Source organism: Astatotilapia calliptera, chromosome 22 (assembly GCF_900246225.1).
Source record: "Astatotilapia calliptera chromosome 22, fAstCal1.2, whole genome shotgun sequence".
NCBI lineage: Eukaryota > Metazoa > Chordata > Actinopteri > Cichliformes > Cichlidae > Astatotilapia > Astatotilapia calliptera.
The window spans coordinates 32,693,719-32,713,362 of record NC_039322.1 but is presented as its reverse complement, the minus strand read 5'-3'; the positions used below and the strand labels follow the sequence as shown (position 1 = coordinate 32,713,362).

Genomic DNA, 19,644 nt, shown 5'->3' with positions numbered 1-19,644 from the left:
TGTTCGCTTAAATAAAGAGCAATGCACTTAGGAACAGAGTTTTTAAAATCCTCCACAAGCATGAGCTCACGTAACGACCCCAAACTTTTAACCTGGCTTGCAGAGCACCACCTACCAAAAAGCTTTGCCTTCTCCCGAGCAAAGTCAAGGTAGCACTGACCCTGTGCCAACTCCAAACCTCGAAAGTTCTGCCTATAGGCCTCAGGCACAAGTTCATAGGCTTGGAGGACAGCACTTTTAATCTTTTCATAAACTAGGCTGTCCTGCATAGACAGACCAGAGCAAACTTCCTGAGCCTTACCCGTGAATTTACACAGCAACATCACCCCCCACACGTCTTCAGGCCACTGTAATGCAGTTGCTATGCTTTCAAATACACTGAAGAAGCTCTCAACACTGGATTCACAGAAAACGGGAACCAGGTGGATGTTACTGCTTACAAACGAGCTTCTAGACACCTGTGCACTGATGGCTTCATCAGCCATTTTGGGGGCCGGAGAAGGGTTAGAAAAAACCCTAATTAGGACACTACCACACCCGTCTGCCAACTCACTCAGAAACTACACAACTTAGTTTAGCTGACCAACTGACCTCTTACAGCATACACAATAAACAAACACAACTTACCCAGTTCCTAAGCACAACAACCTTTACCTACCTATCTTCTGGAGCGTGCTGGGCTCGAGGCGACTTGAAAGGCAGAACTTCAGCGACCGGGGCCCTGAATTGCCTACCCCCAACAGGGAACTAATCCCCGCCCAGGATTACTCCGAAAATAAAAAAGGCAAAATAACAAAATAGTGCCCGAAGGAAGAACTTAATAAGCTCAGCTGGACACTCACCTAACTTAACTGGGAAGTTGAACCTCTAAAGGCGAAAAAAAAACCCCAAGATAATCAAAAACCAATTCCAACTCAAAACTCCCTTTTCAACGATCCCGGACGAGCCCCCACTTGTTACGTTCCCCTGAGGGGTCTAGGCGGGGAGGGGGAAGTAACAAAAGTGACCGGGTCAGAAAAAGGAGTCAGGGAGGCAAAACAGTTAAATAAAACAGTTTTATTGAAGTAATTCAACTAAAAGAGACGGACAAGCCGTTATCACCATAAAAGAAACAAACAAAACTCAGGCGTCGGTCAGTAAAGCAAAGTCAAAAGGAAAGCGCAGCTCACTAGCTGGAAACCACAAACACAGCTCACTAGCTGCAATCACCACAAAACACAGACAGCTCACTAGCTGCAAACACCACAAAACACACACAGCTCACTAGCTGCAAACACCACACAAAATGGCACTCTGGCCCAGAGCTCACCTTTCCCTGGGCTTAAATACTTTTAATTACTGATGTGAGTCAGCTGTGTAACAGGGAAAGGTGGCACCTCAGGCAGAAGAGGTGGTGGGACACGCCCACACAGGCACCTTCAGGAGGAGGCCCTGCTAGGGCCGTAACAGCATATGAAACTGGAGGAGTTGTACTTACATCTTATGCCATCAGCTTGTCCTAGGTCACAGTTTCCTTCCACATATAGCTTTGCAAAAACTGCATAAAAATCACTTGCAGCAACAAAAACATGATATTCCAGAAACACGCTTCGCCGATCCATCAGCTGTTTGTAACACTTCCTACGTCCATCAGCGCGAACTATCACATGACCGCATGACCTGCCCGAAACCGGAAGTGACGTCATTTTGCGGAAATGTAGTTTTTTACGATCGGGCCCTTATGAGCTTGTGTTTTACTTGTTATGTGTTTTAAAAAGTTATGTTTGAGTTTATGACTTTCTGTGTCGTTTCTGGGATGCTTAGGACTCATATTGCACTGCTGGAAATAGTTTATTTTGATGCATATGCTGTTATTTTGCAAATTTGCACTATAATATTTATTTTCGTTTTTCCTGCAGTATATAAAAATTGGTGTATTTCAAAAATAAAACTATGAAGACACTCAAAATAAATTTCCTGTGGTGGGAAACTAGTTTGTGTAACTTTTTTGTATTTACAGTTTTGAGGGATAAGCCTCTTAAATTTCTCTAACTAGAAATATATGTTAAAAAAACAAAAACGATTTTCAATTTTTTTGTAGTTTATTGCACTTTTTTGCAATTTATGTAATTACTATGCACCTAATGCAGACATATTATTAAAGTTTGGGCTATAATGGTTGTATTGATGTGTAGCAACTTGAAATGCTCCCAAAAATGGCTCCACAGCATGTAAAAATATAATATAAGCTCTGGCGAACTTGGTTCTATGGTAGGTCTTAAAGGGTTAAAGTGAGAGTCTGCAAGTGAGGGAACACAAAGATCTGCTGTAGTGGCTCAGCATGGGGAAAATATCAACAACTCACAATGATTTCTAACATGAACTCTGACAGATTTTCTTAGTGGACAAGCTGTGATCAACTGACCCGCTGCTCTTTGTGGATTTACACATCTGAACTCAACAAGATGGAATTAGATGCTTCTAAGCTTCTAATCTTGGCTGAGTTTCATTTCATACACTAATAGTATACTGTATATGTTCTTTATAATAAACAGTATAAAGGTAGGATAATGATTGAATTCACTGAATGAATCTAAGCATCATCATATTAAATGTAAATTAATCTGTGCTACACTTGATGTAACCCAACAGTAGCCATAAGTACCACAGCCACAGTGTATCAGTGCACAACACAGTGCTTTACAGTAAAAAATCACCACATGTAAGCTAACCTGTTTATCCTGCAAAAAACTACCCAGAATGTAATACAACATTTGAATAACACAAAATTAGTATACTTACTTTTTGCAGGATGCTTCACATGACATTACATATAATTTTTAAATCTGCAGTGTTAGTAAGCAGCCCTTAAATTTAAATGTAACCTCTCTTCTTCCTGTCCTGTTTTGCCTTTTCTTAGATCTTTCACTATTTCTGAGTGAAGTTAGCTCTCCTTTGTTTTTCTCCCTGGAACTAAGTCAGGAACTTTAGCTAGTTTGTTTGTTTGCTGATGTTTGTTGAGCTAATTAGACATGTTGTAGAAAGGTTATTTAATGTAAAAACAATATTCCCTTTATGCTTATCCCTCTTAACCCTCTGGTTTGTTCAAAATCACTTTCAGCTTGTTCGTGGCCAAAAGTGGCCAACAGATTAGGTCTGTAATTTTTTATTATTTTTATGTTTTGTTTTGTTTTTGCCATTTTTTCTGCATAAAGCTTTTAAGTAACTTCAGTTCTTTTCATAAATATAAGATAATTATTACTTTTTAAATTTATAACCCTTTAAACACCAGTTTGTTTGTCCACTGCACTAGCCGGAAGACAACCTCAAATCTCGCAATTGTATATAATTGCATTGCTACTGAAATTTCTTGTATTATTTTTTTTGACTTGGTTTTTAAGATTAGCATCAGTGCTGTTCATCAAGACCAAAATTTCAATCAAATCCATAATTTTAACCCTTTAAATACCAGTTAAATCACATAATTTTAATGATTTACATAGGGATAAAAGCATAAAATCCCCATTTTTTTCTAAATAATACATGCAAACTGATTTCTTTTCTAACCATGGTGGAGGTTAGATGCATAGCAATAATTAAAAGTATCAATGAGTTTTATGCATCTTTGGGTTTTTTTGCAGTGACAGAAAAACAAGAAAAATCCCTCTCAGCTTGTTCGTGGCCACCCCCTGTTTATGTTTACCAAATACTATAAAATTAATATATATTAAAACATTTTTCTACTTTCGTTGACTTGATTTTTTTAATTAGCACCACTCCTAGTCATGAAAACCAAACTATAATTCATATTCATATATTATACCCTTTGAATACCAGTCAGATTATGTATTATTACTACGCTTTTGCACCTTTTGCACCTTCTTCTCATTTTGATGGTGGGGTGTGGGTCACACTCTGGTTCAGACTACTGTATCTTGAGATCATTGGCAGAAGTGGCTGGGAATTAGGGACAAGGGTGTCTTGCAGTTGTTGAGGTCACAAGCATGTGTCCCAGCTCTCCCAGGATCACTCTTCATTTGTAGGTTGTAGAGCACTCCCCCACTTCAGTGAAGTTGTTTCCGGTGGGACAAAGACATCGTATCCCAAGACATCCAGGAGATTGGAGGAAAGAGCCATCAGCCATCAGTTAGTTTTCCTTCTACAACTCGAGGTGCCAGCATCCTCTCTAAGTTTAAGATAATAGTTTAAGATAAGTTATCCAAGCTGTATTTGTGCCTATTGTAGTCCAGGATTGCGTCTTGCTTCCAGGCTTCCTCTATTACCCATCACTAACTGCTGGTTCCCTGTGTGTTGTGGTCAAAAGAAGCGCATTCCTCTGTTGCTTTGGCATGTGGGATATCGCCGTGGTAGTTTTGGTGAAGCGAAAGACAGACAACAAAATCTTTCACTGTTGCAACTGGAGGAGCTGGGGAGGAAGCTCTGGTTTGTTTCCCCTGTGCCAGTTTTCATCTGAGGCAAGGCTGGACTGGGACAAAAAATCGGCCCGGGCATTTTGACTAGAGACCGGCCCACCAGGATAAAGATTGAAAATGTGACGTCATTCAGGGGTAAAACCGCAAAGGATTCTGGGAACTTGTGGCAAGAGGTACTAGCGCACGCAGGCTTTCAATTGAACTCAGTTACACAGCGATAAAAAGAAACCCAAAAAATGTCAAGAAGCTGTTGTATTATTAACTGCAATAGCCGGTCGCATGACAGCCACGGGAAGCCGACGGGTAAAGAGATCGCTTTTTTTATCGGATTACGTCGTTGAAGAGAAATTTTGTAAGCCATGTTTCCGAAGTAAGAGCCGACGGATGGTCTGGATATACCAAATATAACGTCTCAGAACACTCCAGCTCACATGTTAGTCTGCTCCAAGCATTCCCACAAAGGTCAGAGTTTTGCAGTAGTTAATGCATCATTTTTCTTAACATAATTGGTGATATAGGTTACAAGCAAGTCTGGCGCTGAACAGAAATTGTCGCGCTATGCTCCACTGGCAGATTTTTTTCACTTAATACAAGATATTTTAGCTTAAAATAAGTGAAAAAATCTGCCAGTGGAACAAGTGAAAAATCTCTAGTTTTTCTCTAGTTTCAAGATTCACTGTCTTGAAACAAGTTCCTTTAGCTTACTGAAATGTTGCCCTGTAGCTGATTGTGTCTTATTTTAAGTGTAATGAGATAATTTTGACTAGAAATAAGACAAATATACTTGGTAAGATTTTGAGTTTTTGCAGTGAAGGTCAGAGGACTGCTTGAAGAATAAATGATCTGGAAGCTGTTAGGCTTACTTACAGCAGTAGCACTGTCTGCACCTGCATAAACTCCAGGACACGTTTATGTAACACCTCCAGATTTGACAGAGAAACACTCATTTTTAACACTCGATTTTAACTACTATCATTTTACACCTCAGAGTTACATTAAAAGAATGTGACTCTGCTTAGAGTAAAATTAACTCTACTTTTGCAAGAAGACTATTAACACCAAAACATTTAACACTTTTGAATTTGCTGTATAGAAATACAGATATTTGTGTTGAAATGTGGGGGGTAAAAGTAAAAAGTAAAAAACAAGAAAAATAACTACTGAGATAAAGTACAGATAGCTGAATATTCTACTTACCTACAGTAACAAAGTATTTATACTTTGTCACTTTCCACCTCTGCAACGTATGTTGTTTTGAAACCAAGTTGTTGTTGGTCAAAGGCACGTGCCAGGTTTTCTGTACTCTGGTTTTAAGTAGTGGTCGGCGGATCGATCCAAATATTGATTGTATCGATACCAAGTCGTCATCACTATCGGATCGAGATAGCCTGATGAGATCGATTCTTTACTTTAAGTTCCGCTCTTGTTTGCAGTGCTGCAGATGAAAGACGAAACAGCCAGACTCACCGCTGCTGTGTCAGCGCAGAGCAGGCACACTTTGCCCCCCCCCCCCCCCCCCTCTTGTGTTCAGATGTTGCGCTGTCACGTGACGTGACGCTTTGGGGGCTTCTCAACAGGACTTGTTTGTTTTAATTTGTTTACCGGTTTACGTGCACTTTTTAATTTAAGATTTTTCTAAAAAATTGATAATACAGCATTTTCTATTTAATTATAAACTTTGTCCTAATTATGTCCTGGGATTTAACTATTTAATAATAAAAAAGGAAACATCACAAAAGACACTTAAGGTCATGAAAATTAATTGAGATTTAGCAATTCAATGACGCATCCACCTTATTTATAGAAAAGTATTGGTATCGGCGATGCAGTATCGCACACCACTAGTTTTAAGCATTTAATGGTGGCATTGTGGTTAGTGCTGTCACTTCTTATTAAGAGGGTTCCTGGTTCAAGCCCTGCTGTGTTCAGAGCACTCTGGCTTATTCCTCACAGTCCAAAAATATCAATGTTGGTTGTAAATAAGCCACGTATGTCAGGTGCTGTTTAAATGTTATAGTCTAAAGTGCTTTAAGAGGTCAGGAAGACTATAAAAGGGATTTCTAAATGTGTTTACAGTAAAACAAATTATCCATTAAAAGTCTAGTATTTGTTAATAATTCCTCAGCTTGTTTTCACGCAAATTCAAATTTCCAAAATTTCCAAATTCAGTCTGTAACAGCTACACAATGATAAGTAAGTAAAAGTAATTTTTTATTGATATAGCATCTTCCAAGATAAATATAAAAAGTGCTTCATAACAAAAACGCTAAAATGATTTTTAGCTGAGTGAGAGAGTTGCAGAGTTTCTGTCTAATATAGTTTTCAGCTTTGCATGCTGCACAGTGAGCAGGCTTTGAGCAGCCCTCAGGGACCTGCTTGCGACGTATGGATTAAAAGTACGTCTGTAAAAGTTCTTGATGCTTGGCTATGTTGAGCTCTAAAAGTCAAAAAAAGATTCTAAAGTGGACTTTGACGTTGACGGAAAGCTGGTGTAATTGAATTAGCAAGAGTGTAATGTGAAGACTTAGTGAGGGAGGTTTTTCTAATACAAATAAATAATGCATGTAGACATGATGAAGTAAATTCATCAATAACAATTTACAGTTCAGAATGTGACACAGTATTTGTGATAAATGCCAGATATTTAACACAAGTTTCTAAAGTGAAAGCTGCGCTAAAAGTTGCTAAGCTTTGTGTAGTGAATATGGCAAGACCGAGAGTTTGCATTACCTTAACTTTAGGTTCAAACAAGGACTTGTGTTTTCTCTCCATTAAACTGGAAAAATGGTTAGCCATCCAATGTTTAATAAAGTCCAATCACCTTTGCAAAATCTGTAGTTTAGATACATCTTGGGGCTTAGAAGAGATATACAAGTGGATATAATTTGCATGGCAGTTATTGCCTTCATATTCCACATCTTCCCGAGCTCCTCTCTCAGTCCTTGGTATTTCTCAAGCTTCTTGTGTTCCCTCTTCCTGATGTTGCTATCACTTGGTATAGCTACAGCTATCGTTATAGGCCTCTTCCTCTGCTTGTCCAGTTTCTTTGCATGTGTGTCCTGCCTGCTAGCATCTTGTACCCTGCTGGTATGTGCTGGAATCTTTCAGGGCATCTTCACACATCCTGCACCTCGAGTCTTGCCTGGTGTGGTAGATGGCAGCCTCTATCGATGTCGCATGCTCCTGTGCTGCCATATGCAGTGCACTGTGTTCAGCTTTGTCAAGCTATTGGTAGGAATTTTGATATGAGTCACTTCTGCTGTCTGCCAGTGGTATATGCCATACAGGGGCCTGTTCTTCCATGACCTCCTTGTCCCACTTCTTCCTTGGGTTTCTGCTGTCTGAGGTATTCACTAAGCACATGATCAGTTGTGGCCATTTTCCTGATGTACTCATAGATGTTTGCTTTTTAATCCTGGACAGTGGTTATGTCAATCACTAGTCCACAGTCTCCTTCCAACTTGGGGTTGTGGCGTTTCTAGCAGCCTCTTTCGTTGTACATGTACAATAAGTAAAGACAGTAAAGAGCTGTTCTGTTCATGGTTCCCATTTGCCTGTGCGATTCCAAGGTACTTGTATCTGTTCTCAGTGTTTGCCTCAGTTGCCTTCTCCCCTCAGTTCTGATTACCTTCCCTCTCTTTGTTACCATCCCTACTACAATGCTCCTGTCGGAATGAAATTCTGATGTCATTGCTGTAGATCCTAGTAGTGTGGATCAGTAAATCGATGTCTTGGTCACTACAGAGCACTGTTTTTAAAGAAAAAGGGCAGTACGGTGGTGCGGTGGTTAGCACTGTTGCCTCACAGCAAGAAGTTCCTGGGTTTGACTCCACCATTTGGCCGGGGCTTTTCTGTGTGCATGTTCATGTTCGTCTGGGTTTGGTCCGGTTACTCTGGCTTCCCACAGTAGAAAGGCTTGCAATTAGTTAAATAACATGCCTTAATGATTCTAAATTGCCCGTGAATGTGAGTGCGAATGGGTGTCTGTCTCTATGTGTCTGCGACAGAATGGTGATCTGTCCAGGGTCTGTCGCCCTATGACAGCTGGGATAGGCTCCAGCCCTGTTATGGATGTTATAAAACCAATCCTCTTCTTTGTATGCTCCTAACATTTAGGAACATGTTAAAATTAGGAATTTTTGCTTGTCTCATTTTAGTCCTTGTCATTCAAATCAATTACATTGAAACTATTGTCACTTCTTAAGGATTCGATGTGAAATAAGAGCTTTCCTTCCACAGACAACCCCCATCTCTGCCTTTTTGTAAAACTTTCTAACTGAATGCATTTGATGTGTTTTGTTCTTTGATTAAAATAATTATAGAACTTTCATCTGATTTTTAAATTACTGTTATAATCCCAGTCCTAAAAAGTAGAGAGTCCAGAGTACATTAATAAACCTGATGTTAAGACATCCAAAACTTTGTGACATCATGTTGAATTTATAATAAAGTGTAATTTAAAAATATGCAGAAGTCATTTTCACATGATGGCATGATCTAACAACTCAAAATAGGGCTGTTTAGTTTATCTGGTCTACAAAATTCAGCCCAAATAGTTGATAGGAGTTTCACACTTGATCCTATACAGTTTCATTTGCATGGTTGCAAGGTTGAAACTGGGTTTGGAAAACAACCCCCTGCAGGTACGAGCATTGGACTGAAAGTGTCTTTAAAACCAGCAAAGAACAACTCTGAAACACCTCCATCAAGCCTGGAGAGCAAATCGAAAAAGAAACAGCTTAAAACAAAAATATAGAATTAATAAAACTAAACTTTATTGAAAACCAAAAAAAACACATATTATGATTTAGTATTTCTATTAATTAGATCATGTACTGACCTGAGTATACTGATTAGTGCCAGTTGCACTCAGCCATTCATTAATATTGCTGGAAACATCAATGTACTTTTACAAATGGGATGAGAGGAGGGTCAAAAAAAGAAAGGTGTGGCTCTACAGACACCCTTGTGAACTACAGACACCCATTACACAACATCCTCATGACCAGAGCCAGGGACACAGACGGGAAGAGAAATGTGCTAAACTTGACTTGGCTCAGTCCGGTGTTGCCTCGCCGTGCAGGTTAAGACGAGGAGATCGAGAATATTCCAAAATTAACTGGGTTGGACAGAAGTGGGATACTGACAGTCAGTGAAACTGACCCTGAGGGGGAAGTGGATTAGAGTAAATGCAGTTTTGGTTGCTTGAACTAGACCACTGGCCTGGGAATAAAAAGCTTACTTTTAGTTCATTGAATTATGAATTATTTATTTTAAAAGTACCTGTTCTATTTTATTGTGTCTATTAATGTTCTATTAATTTCTTATTTATTTTACTCTTTCTGTGCACTTTGCAACTGTTTCTCTGTCAGAAGCCCTTAATAAATAATTTTTGATTATTAAGGTCCTGATCTGGTTAACTTAAGACATTTCCATCTCCAGGCATATGATTTATCAGAAGACCCTTCGATTCTTCTATTTCACAATGCTTATATAATTTTGTAATTTACACTTTAAAAATGGCAGCAGTAAGGGCTACATTGGAACCTTGCAGTTCGACAGATAACAAGTCACTTAGAACGCAGCATTGTGGAGACAACAGGATGTGGCAAACCAACAGGGAAGATGCTGTAGCTGATCAGTGTCTTGACTGGGCTGCACTGCCAGGTTGCATTTAGGTGTTACATGTGTTTTCGGAATAGTGTATGCATCTAAAATCCCATTTGATACATTTTTATATTGAGTTTTTCCTTCTGTTGTGTGCTTAATTAATATTTTTATAATGCAGAAATTATACATTTGTATTTTTATAAAATATCATCTGCATAAAAAATGGCTTCATGGTCTATGGTGGCTGTTTGAATACATTTTTGATATTTTCATTTTGTCTGATTAAATCCTCTACTGGCTCTATGAAAAATGTAAAGAGCGAAGCAAAGAGAAGACATCCTTATCTAGTAACATTGTGGAGCGTGAGGATAAGATTAAAATGTGAGATTTATTGATAAGTAAAAGTTGTTTACCTTTAATAACATCAGTCTGGTCAGGATGAATTAGAATTGGTATGATTTTGTCTTGTCTAGATGCCTGAGCCTCATTTATAATTTTAATGTCTGTATTGATTTGAGAAAGCAGCTGACAGTCAGAGAGGCTGGCGTAATCTTTATTTGGTTTGGAAAGCAGGGTGATCATTGCTGTGTTCAAACTTGGTGAGACTGGTTTTAAAATCTGAGGTCATTCTTATGAGTAGTGGAGATGGAAATGAGCAGAAATGTTCGTAGAACTTCGCAGTGAAGCCATCAGGTAAAAATACTTTCATGTGTTTTTCTTTCTTTATTCATGTTTTCTCAGTTTGCATACAGTTTTTATTATTGCATTAAAACTTATGTTGTATTAGCAACTCAGTGACTCATTGAATGCTGTAAATTAGTGACTTTATCCATCTTAAGGTTTTGATTGGTTTAGTGGCTCCTTTTTAGAGATTTCTCTCAAAGAAAGAGAGGACCATATTACTGACTGGAATGTCTTAGGCTACGTTCACACTGCAGGCGAAAGTGCATCAAATCCGATTTTTTTTGACCCCCTGCGACCCATCTATCCCATCATGGTCTGACAGTGTGAACGACACAAATCCGATATTTTCAAATCCGATCTGGGTCACTTTCGTATGTGGTGCTGAATCCGATACATATCTGGTGTTTTAGAAAGCGACTGCTGTTTGATGGTCAGGTCGCATTAAATCCGTCTTTTACGTCACCGACACAAGACAGACGCCAATTATCAGCGCCGGAGAAGCGCCCGAGAAGACATTGCGAACACTTCCTGGCCATCCAGTGTAGATGTCAGTGAAACTGTTGGGAAGACAACGTTGGACAAACGTGAACATTTTCTTTGTACTGTATAATCTGTAGATTCTGACAGAAATCTGCAGCTATCCTTTGAAGCACCGCTCCTCTAAAACAGCAACAAGGATCATTATTAGGTTATTTACATTATTATGTAAATAACAAAATAACTTCAAGCAAAAATTGGGAAACGTAAAGTCCGAAGTCTTTATATTAAGGGCCATCTATCAAACAATGCTGTTTGTGCTGGGTCTAAACAGAGCGCGTTGTGTGTGACGCCTTCTTTTGCGCATGCGGGCCGCTTTGGGCATTCACACTAGAGCGCGTTTGCTGTCGCATTTTATTTGTAGTGTGAACAAGCAGACAAAAAAATCGGATTTGATCAAAAAATTGGAATTGAGCATTAAGACCTGCAGTGTGAACGTAGCCTCAGAGTCACTTTGTGTATCCTGATCCCACTTAATCCAGCTCCACCTGTCTATTTTGCTTAGCCTAATTTTTTCTGGTATGATTATTAGTATTTTGTTGCCAGAACACCCCAGTAAGACAAAAGAATCTGAAACCTTGCGATATTTTAAGATGGGTAAGTGAGCTCTATTGAGCACATGTTACACTGGTGGCCTCACACACCTCTCAACAGATGCTTAATTAAACTATGCTCTAATATTTGTTCCAAACTCTACCAAAACATTAAAAACAAACAGATTTTGTTGCTGACTAGTAAATTGCTTTTGACCACAGCAGTGATATAATTTCTTAGAGCTACTGTCATTGCAGAACTTGTGATTTTTAATTCGGATCTAATTGGCTGATAATTTAGCTGTTGTAATGTAAGAATTTGCTCTCTAAAGATGATCAGCAAACCCCAGTGGGACTGAGACCTTAATATCTCAGAATACTGAACATTATGATCAATGCAACACCTACAGGGCATGAAACTGTGGCATGCTATATATAATAGCTGTGTAACTCTGATGCAATGAATCCTCATCTGGAAAGGAACTGGCAATAAGGTTATTAGTCAGCTGGTACATAGCAGCACAGAGCAGTGCCCTCTGGTGTTGGGAAGCACAGCACAAAGAAGAATGAGTCACAAAGAGTCAGAGCTCTGTTGTGCTTTTAACCTTCACTGGTAACGACTTCATCAGTTTCTTCACAAATAGAATTTTAACTGTTAGAAAAAACAATACTCATAACGGTCTCACAGAAATTACATTATGTACAGCTATTTTCAGTGTCATTGATACTGGGAGGTCTCCTTCCAAGTCTAGAGCGGGGCATCACTGAGCTGCTGGACAATCTAAGGTGCAACCTAGCAGTGTTGGGGTGGACCAAAAGATAATATCCCAGAAGGGTTTAGGTCAGAAGAGCATGGTGGCCTGTCAATGGTATTAATTCCTTATCCTCCAGGAACTGCCTGCATAGAGGCATTTGAGGTATTGTCATGCACCAGGAGGAATCTAGAACTGACTCCACTGGTGGAGCTCTGAGATTGCCCATCCTGTTCTTCCTTGCACAGAGAATCTCCTCCATGCTCTTGAGACTGTGCTGGCAGACATGGAGGGGCTGAACTTCCTGTGCAACCTTTGTAGAGTCCATGTATTGCCTGTGTCAGTATTGCCAAAAAAAAAAAGAAGGAAAAAATAGAATAGAATAGAATAGAATAGAATAGCCATGTTATTGCACACGTACAGCAAAATTGTGGATTCACCTCACAAACTGTGGATGGAATACAAATATAAATAGCTGAACAGCAAGAATAAATTTCAGAGAAGAGTAGTATGTACAACAAGTGGAATACATACATCAGGAAGACGTCTATCCCAGGAGCCTATCCCAGCTAATAGGGCGAGAGGCAGGTCGCCGATCTGTAGCAGGGCCAACACAGACAACCCACATTCACACCTATGAACCTCTTTCTAAAAAAAATATTAATGTAGGGCAGATGAACATCCATTGATATCAGGTAACTATAAAAGATATATGGCAGAGTAACTTTGTAATTAAGATGAATTTAGTAGACACAATTACGATATCAGCCAATAAATGAGTGTAGGTAGATTTCTTCTACATATTCGTATGCATCAGACAAGTGGACTGGACTGGTTCTTATACAGCGCTTTTCTACTCTTCTGAGCACTCAAAGCGCCTTACACAACTTGTGCATTCACCCATTCGCACATTTTTCTAGGTGCTTTCTAGGTAACATTCACACACACTCATACTCCGATGGATACATCAGAGAGCAATTTGGGGTTAGTATCTTGCTCAAGGATATTTGGCATGCAGACTGGAGGAAGCCAGGAATTGAACCACCAGCCTTCCGATCAGTAGATGACCCGCTCTACCACCTGAGCTACAGCCACCCCAACAAGTCAATATGCAACTCAAATGCTGCTGATTAATGCAATGGTTCAAATAAGTAAAAAGAAAACTGGGGCACCATCGGGAAAGGGGTCGGTGTTCAAGCCCCTTCCACCCCCACCCTCTGCACGTGTCTGGACAAATGTATGACAGACACACACATCATCGAAAACTAAACACATTTTCTATATAAATTCAGTTAATTTTGGTTAGTTTTGTGAAAGCTCATTCTAGTTTTAGTTAGTTTTCCTTTTTTTTTTTTTTTTTTACAAAGTCTCTTTTTTTTTTTCTACATCCATCATCCATCCAACAAAAATGCTTTTTTACTTCTAGTGTTTGTTATTTGGTTAGTTTTTGTTAACGATAACAACCTTGCATTGGACTAGGTCTAAGTAGAGTCCTTCTGTGAGTGGCCTGATCCAGGAGCAGGTGGAAGGGGGGATTTGAAGGAGGCCCAGTTTGGTGATGAGGATGTTTGGGATTGTGTTGCTGAACGCTAAGCTGTAGTCCACGGAGAGCATCCTCATCTCAAGATGGCTCAGTGCTCTGTGAAGGGTGATAGTAATGGCATCCTCTGTGGACTGATTTGCTTGTTCAGCAAACTGGTGGGGGTTGAACGAGGAGGGAGGCAGGCAGTCTCTGGTGTGCTGAGAAACACTTCATGACTACAGACATGAGAGCTATAGGTCTGTAGTCACTGAGGCTGTCTATTCCAGTATTTGGGGGATGGGAATGATGGTGCAGGCCCTCAGACAAGTAGGAACAGTGGCACGAGTCAGGGAGAGGTTGGACAGCCTGATGATGAAAACCCATGTCAGTGATCTCCTCCTGTAAAACAGGTGTAATCAGGAGGAATACGATTAGAAATGAGTATATCAGAGGTAAAGTTCAAACTGAGCAGTTTGGAGACAAAGAGAGGCAAAGATGGAATATCTTGGAATGAGAACAAAAAGATCCAAGAGGGAAAATTGTAGATTTACACAAGATGAGGAGGTTCGCCTTGACCTATTTCCAAACAGCTGCAGATTGCAAACTTAAAAAATCTTTTTGTTGATGTTGAATAACTGTTGAATGGCAGTCTATAAATCACATCAATAACTTAAGCCAGCCTAGATCTCAGCTTGAAGTACTTTTTGAACTTTCTAGCAAGAAAGAAAATTAGATGTGACAGGAGTGACTCAAACGGACAAACTCTTGCTCTGGGGCCCAGCTCTGTTTCACTCACCCAGAGCATCACAGGGCAGTGGTGGTTGTAACACTATGAGAAAGAAAATGACTGCTTTCTATCTTACCCGCTATTCCCAAAATATTAACAATAGAACCACCAGTAGTCCATGATAAAGTGACTGGATTGCTCATCCGCCAGCTTTTGCCACATTAGCACTCAAGGGCATGTCGTCTACTGCCTACCGAGCAACGCTATTAAAGGACACACCTTTGGCTAAGCAATTTGTATGTGCATGAGTTCTGCTGTGACACAACTATGATGACTCATCAGCCTGACGACCTTGCAGACAGCCATCTGCAGCTGATGGAGCAGAGGTCAACTGACAATCAGGACTCACTATGCCGTCTGTCATGTGTTGTAGAAGTCACATGACTGTGGGTATATGCGAAAATACATGGATTATCACCCTCAGCACCACTTACTGAACAGATAGCTGAGTACTTTCTAATCACTTTACAAGGCTTTGAGTGCTCAGGTAGAGTAGAAAAGCCTTATATAAGAACTATATAAGTCCATTTACCATTTTAATGAGCTAGTTTGTTTTTAAACTATGTCTTAAAGCCTTTTGGCATAGATTAACACTGTGTCTTTGTGCTTGTCTGTGTCTCTATAGCACTGCGGCCAGTGGACAGTAAGCTTTGTCTGGGTATTCCTCCAAACACCACCCAACTCTGCCACATAAGCTGTCCTGTTGATTGTGAGGTATCTTCGTGGCGCACGTGGGGACCCTGCACGTATGAAAATTGTCAAGACCAGGTAGCCAAGAAAGGTAAGAGATACTGTTAGGGTTACAATAGTATATTGTGTCATAAAGTGACTAATCAAAGGAGTTCTGTAGGGTTTACTTTCCTGAAATCTCCCTTTAAAAATTGCATACCCCTTCATCTGCCCTACGGTTGTTATTGTGCCCCAATAAAACAAATAAGCCAACAAAATTTGCAGTGCATTGACTTTTACCCAGATTTACAATGTACAAAACATTCTACCTTCATATTCTGTAGTATTTTACTGTGTTTTTGATTGTGTATTGCAAATGTTAAACTTGATGTTGACAATAAAGTCAAAATCATTTACAGAAGCCATACAGTTGGAATGGGTCTCTGACTGCTGTCGTGGGGATGTTAGTCCATCAGTAGAGTTGACACAGTCACTGCTTCATCTCTAGTTATCCCTGGAACAGCAGTGTCCACCATGACTCTGCCTTAATGAAGAACATCAAATTAAAAGGATGACTAGAAATTGTTGAAATGGATCCTTCTGGCTTTATTTACTTTTATCGTGTGTCACTGTCAGTCCATTCCCTCCCTTGAGATACTTTGTCAGACCTTTTTTGCAGCTGTCGTCCTGAGTATAACCTGTGCACTTCAGAAATTATCTGGCAACTTCAATTTGCAGTCAAGTCATCAATAAACATTAGTGAGTTGGTTTCACATGTCCATGCCATGTGGTAATTTTTGAATCATGAGGCGTTCCTTTCCTTATCTTTGCTTTTCTCTTCATTCTTGTGATTCAATTTAATCTTGTTTTCATATGTTTTTATTTTTGTTTGGTTTGTTTGTTTTCAGAACTATTTTTTTCAGAACTGTTTTCTCTTAACATCTAATCTTGTGTTCCTGTTGTTGGGTTTTACCAGGGGTGCGAAATTTTACTGTAAAGCCAATGATTTTCCTTCATGAAGGCATTTCATTCAGAAAGGTGTGTCTTGATTGTAGATTTGAAAAATGACCTCATTAAGAGTGTCCTTAACCAAGGAAAGTATTTTGTGATCAGCCACTTTATTCGTCTCCTGTGTCCTTCCAATGTCACTGAGCTGGATAAAGAATACATCAAATTGCTGACTTGGCCACTCCTAAAGTATTTTCTATCTCTCTCATAGGTTTATTTCAATTTTTCATGAATGACTTGCATCAAGATCTCTTTGGACCTCATGTTGACATTTCCAGTGAACAGCCACTAAATAGTTCAACACTTGAATTGAACTTCAGGTCATTTGTGACTGATTAAATGACTGAATAAAGAAACTGCTTTTCAGTCAGTTTTGAATGTTGGACGTCTGAAAATATGGGACTATGTATAAAAGTGCATCTAAGGAATTTTGTTAAACCTTTTAAAACTGAAAGTCTTCACTGCACACACATCTTTTCCCAGTAAAATCTACCGGGGTACAGTACAGTGTCAAAACAGTAAAAAAAAGTGTCAGATTTATATCAAAGTAAGTGTTCAACAGCAAACTGAGCACTTGTTTTCTATGTCACATTTCACTTTCTGAATTCCACAAGAGGGAGGTTGCCATCATGTTTTACTATATAGACAGCCTATGACATCCTTGACCAAGTCCCAAGCTATGTGTCCTCAATTTATGCAGTCAGCAGTGTTCAAGAATAAGACATGTGACCTGGATAAAACTGCAGTGCTATCATCTTAATTAATGTTAATTAGCCACAGCTGACTGAATTTAGTAGATGACAGTTGCCTTTTCAAAATGTGAAATGGTTTTAGGACACAATGAATAATGCAAAATTAAAAATAAACAGAGCCAAAATCTTCATGTCAAAACAAAGATTCATAACCTATCACATAGCCTTCACTCCTGCCTTTCAGTTATTGCATCCATGATACACTCTGCAGATAGCAAGTCAGTGATGACTGAGAGTATAGCATTCAGTCCTCATCTTCGTTTATACAACCCTAATCCCCACCTCAACTCTTGCCGATCAAACAATTTCCCAAATTAATTTTTCTCTTCAGGCATTAGTCATGTGCAACATATAACAGACAATCAATGCAGGACTACATAAACTGCAAGTGTGCAAAAATTGCAAAAGAAACAGAACAATACAGGCACAAGACAGCGCAGACACAAACATGCAATAGAAAAGCGCAACAATGACAGTAGGTTGTGCAGAAAGTAACTTGATATATGAAGGTGTGTGTGTGTGTGTTAGTCCAGTGTGTTCAGGAGTCTGGCGGCTTGGGCGAAGAAACTGTTTCGCGGTCTGGCAGTGAGCGCCTGGTACCTGCCAGAAGGCAGCAGATTGAAGCTTGTGTGTGAGGGGTTTTCCACAATGCTGGTGGCTTTGTGGAAGTAGCGGGTGTGATGGATATATGCATTGCATTATTCATCATGCAAAGTTCTTTGAATCTTTGTTAATTTAACTCCTAATCCATCCAATTTTATTTATAAAACACTTTAAAATACCAGGCACAGGACAAAAGTGCCGTACAGAGAATAGGTCAAAAACAATAGAATAACAGAAAACAGCAAATATAAATAAATAAAACACACAATACATAAAAATTAAAACAGCCCTATATTAAAAAAACAAGACAAAACCGCATAGAATCAACTAAAAACAACGAAAATAAAACTAAAAATCTCTAAAGGGAGACCGTTCCACAGTTTTGGAGCTGCTCCAGCAAAAGCATGATCTCAGTCACTTGTGCTACATGTAACAATGGACTGTTAAAAGCAATATTTCAATAAAAAACATCTGGTGAAAAAATATGCTACAGTTGTACACAAGCTTACACACAGGGGTAGCCATGGTTTATTAGTTTGAGATCATGTAGCTCATTAGATTTCTGTTGTTCCCCCAAAGGCTTTAAATTGAGGAAGAGGAGAATCATCAATGAACCAACAGGTGGGACAGGAAACTGCCCCCACCTGGTGGAGGCCATACCATGTGAAGACCCGAGCTGCTACGACTGGCTGGTGGTTAAACTGGAGGACTGTATCCCAGATAATGAGGAGAAGTGTGGACCAGGAATCCAGATCCCTCAGGTCCAGTGTGTCAATAGTGACGGTGAGTATATGTGAACATATTTATCCTAGTCCGAGGTTTAGGAGTAGCTGGTCTCTGAAGTGCTTGGAGATTGCCTTTAAGTTTTGGTTCCAAGCAAAAGCTACTGTGGTGTTTTGACACTTTCCATAAATTATCTATCACTCTGCTAGCAAAACATCCCCAGGGTACTATCTTCATACTGTAGAAAACTCAAAACACTGATGATTTTCTGTAGTCAGGTCTCTCTGAGTAGACAGAAGATAATGTTTACAGAAGGTGTAATTCACACAGAGTCACGTGACAATTATGCTTAAAATTGTCTACTTTAAAAATACTTTATGTAATTTTGGCACACTATGTGCCATCACCACAGAAACAGTGCCAGTGGAAAGTCAGGGGCATTTCTCCACTGTCACTGAGTTTTCCTGTTGCCCTCTGTGCAGGTATGGATGACAGGTGACCTGCGGTCCCACTCGCACTGGCTTTATCACACAGTTGTCTTTCAGTTGGCACTGACATTTCACACTAGGCATGTCACACAGATAGAAGCACAATAAGGAGTAAGATGTGAGCATGAGTGAATTTTATCTTGATAATGGAAAATTGGACAGTGGCTTATAAATTTGTTGATAGACATCCACTCATCATGATGCACGTGCCTTTAAAGCTGCTGTGAAAGCTCGCCTAAGGGTGGGTGATAATGTGTTATGTACATCATACTTTAGGAGGCTGTGTGGCACCTGTGCTGGGATGTTTCTTACACCTTTTAGGATGATTATTTATTTCTAAGTAGTCCATCGATGATTTTATCGTAGTCTGCCGTCCCATTCACATCTCTGTGTGTTTTTCACAATCAAAAGATAGCATCATTTTAGAAATGCATATGTTTAAAGTAAAAGTCTCAGTGGTTTAGAATTGTTTGGCAATGAGACACACTACATCGATGATGTAAATGAATCATTTTTTTAGGTTGTAGTCAGTGTGATGTAGGTCAGTCTTTTCACTTTGACTGA

At 39.5% G+C, this 19,644-nt stretch overlaps 1 protein-coding gene across 2 annotated transcripts in view; it reads left to right on the top strand.

Moving 5' to 3' along the window:
* thsd7aa (thrombospondin, type I, domain containing 7Aa) overlaps positions 1–19,644 on the top strand; it is a 169,833-nt gene that overhangs the window by 63,429 nt on the left and 86,760 nt on the right. For both annotated transcript variants that reach the window (XM_026157251.1, XM_026157250.1), the window contains exons 5-6: positions 15,463–15,618; positions 18,449–18,652. In XM_026157251.1, the coding sequence (XP_026013036.1) occupies positions 15,463–15,618; positions 18,449–18,652 (360 nt within the window). The remainder of the gene's footprint in view (positions 1–15,462; positions 15,619–18,448; positions 18,653–19,644) is intronic.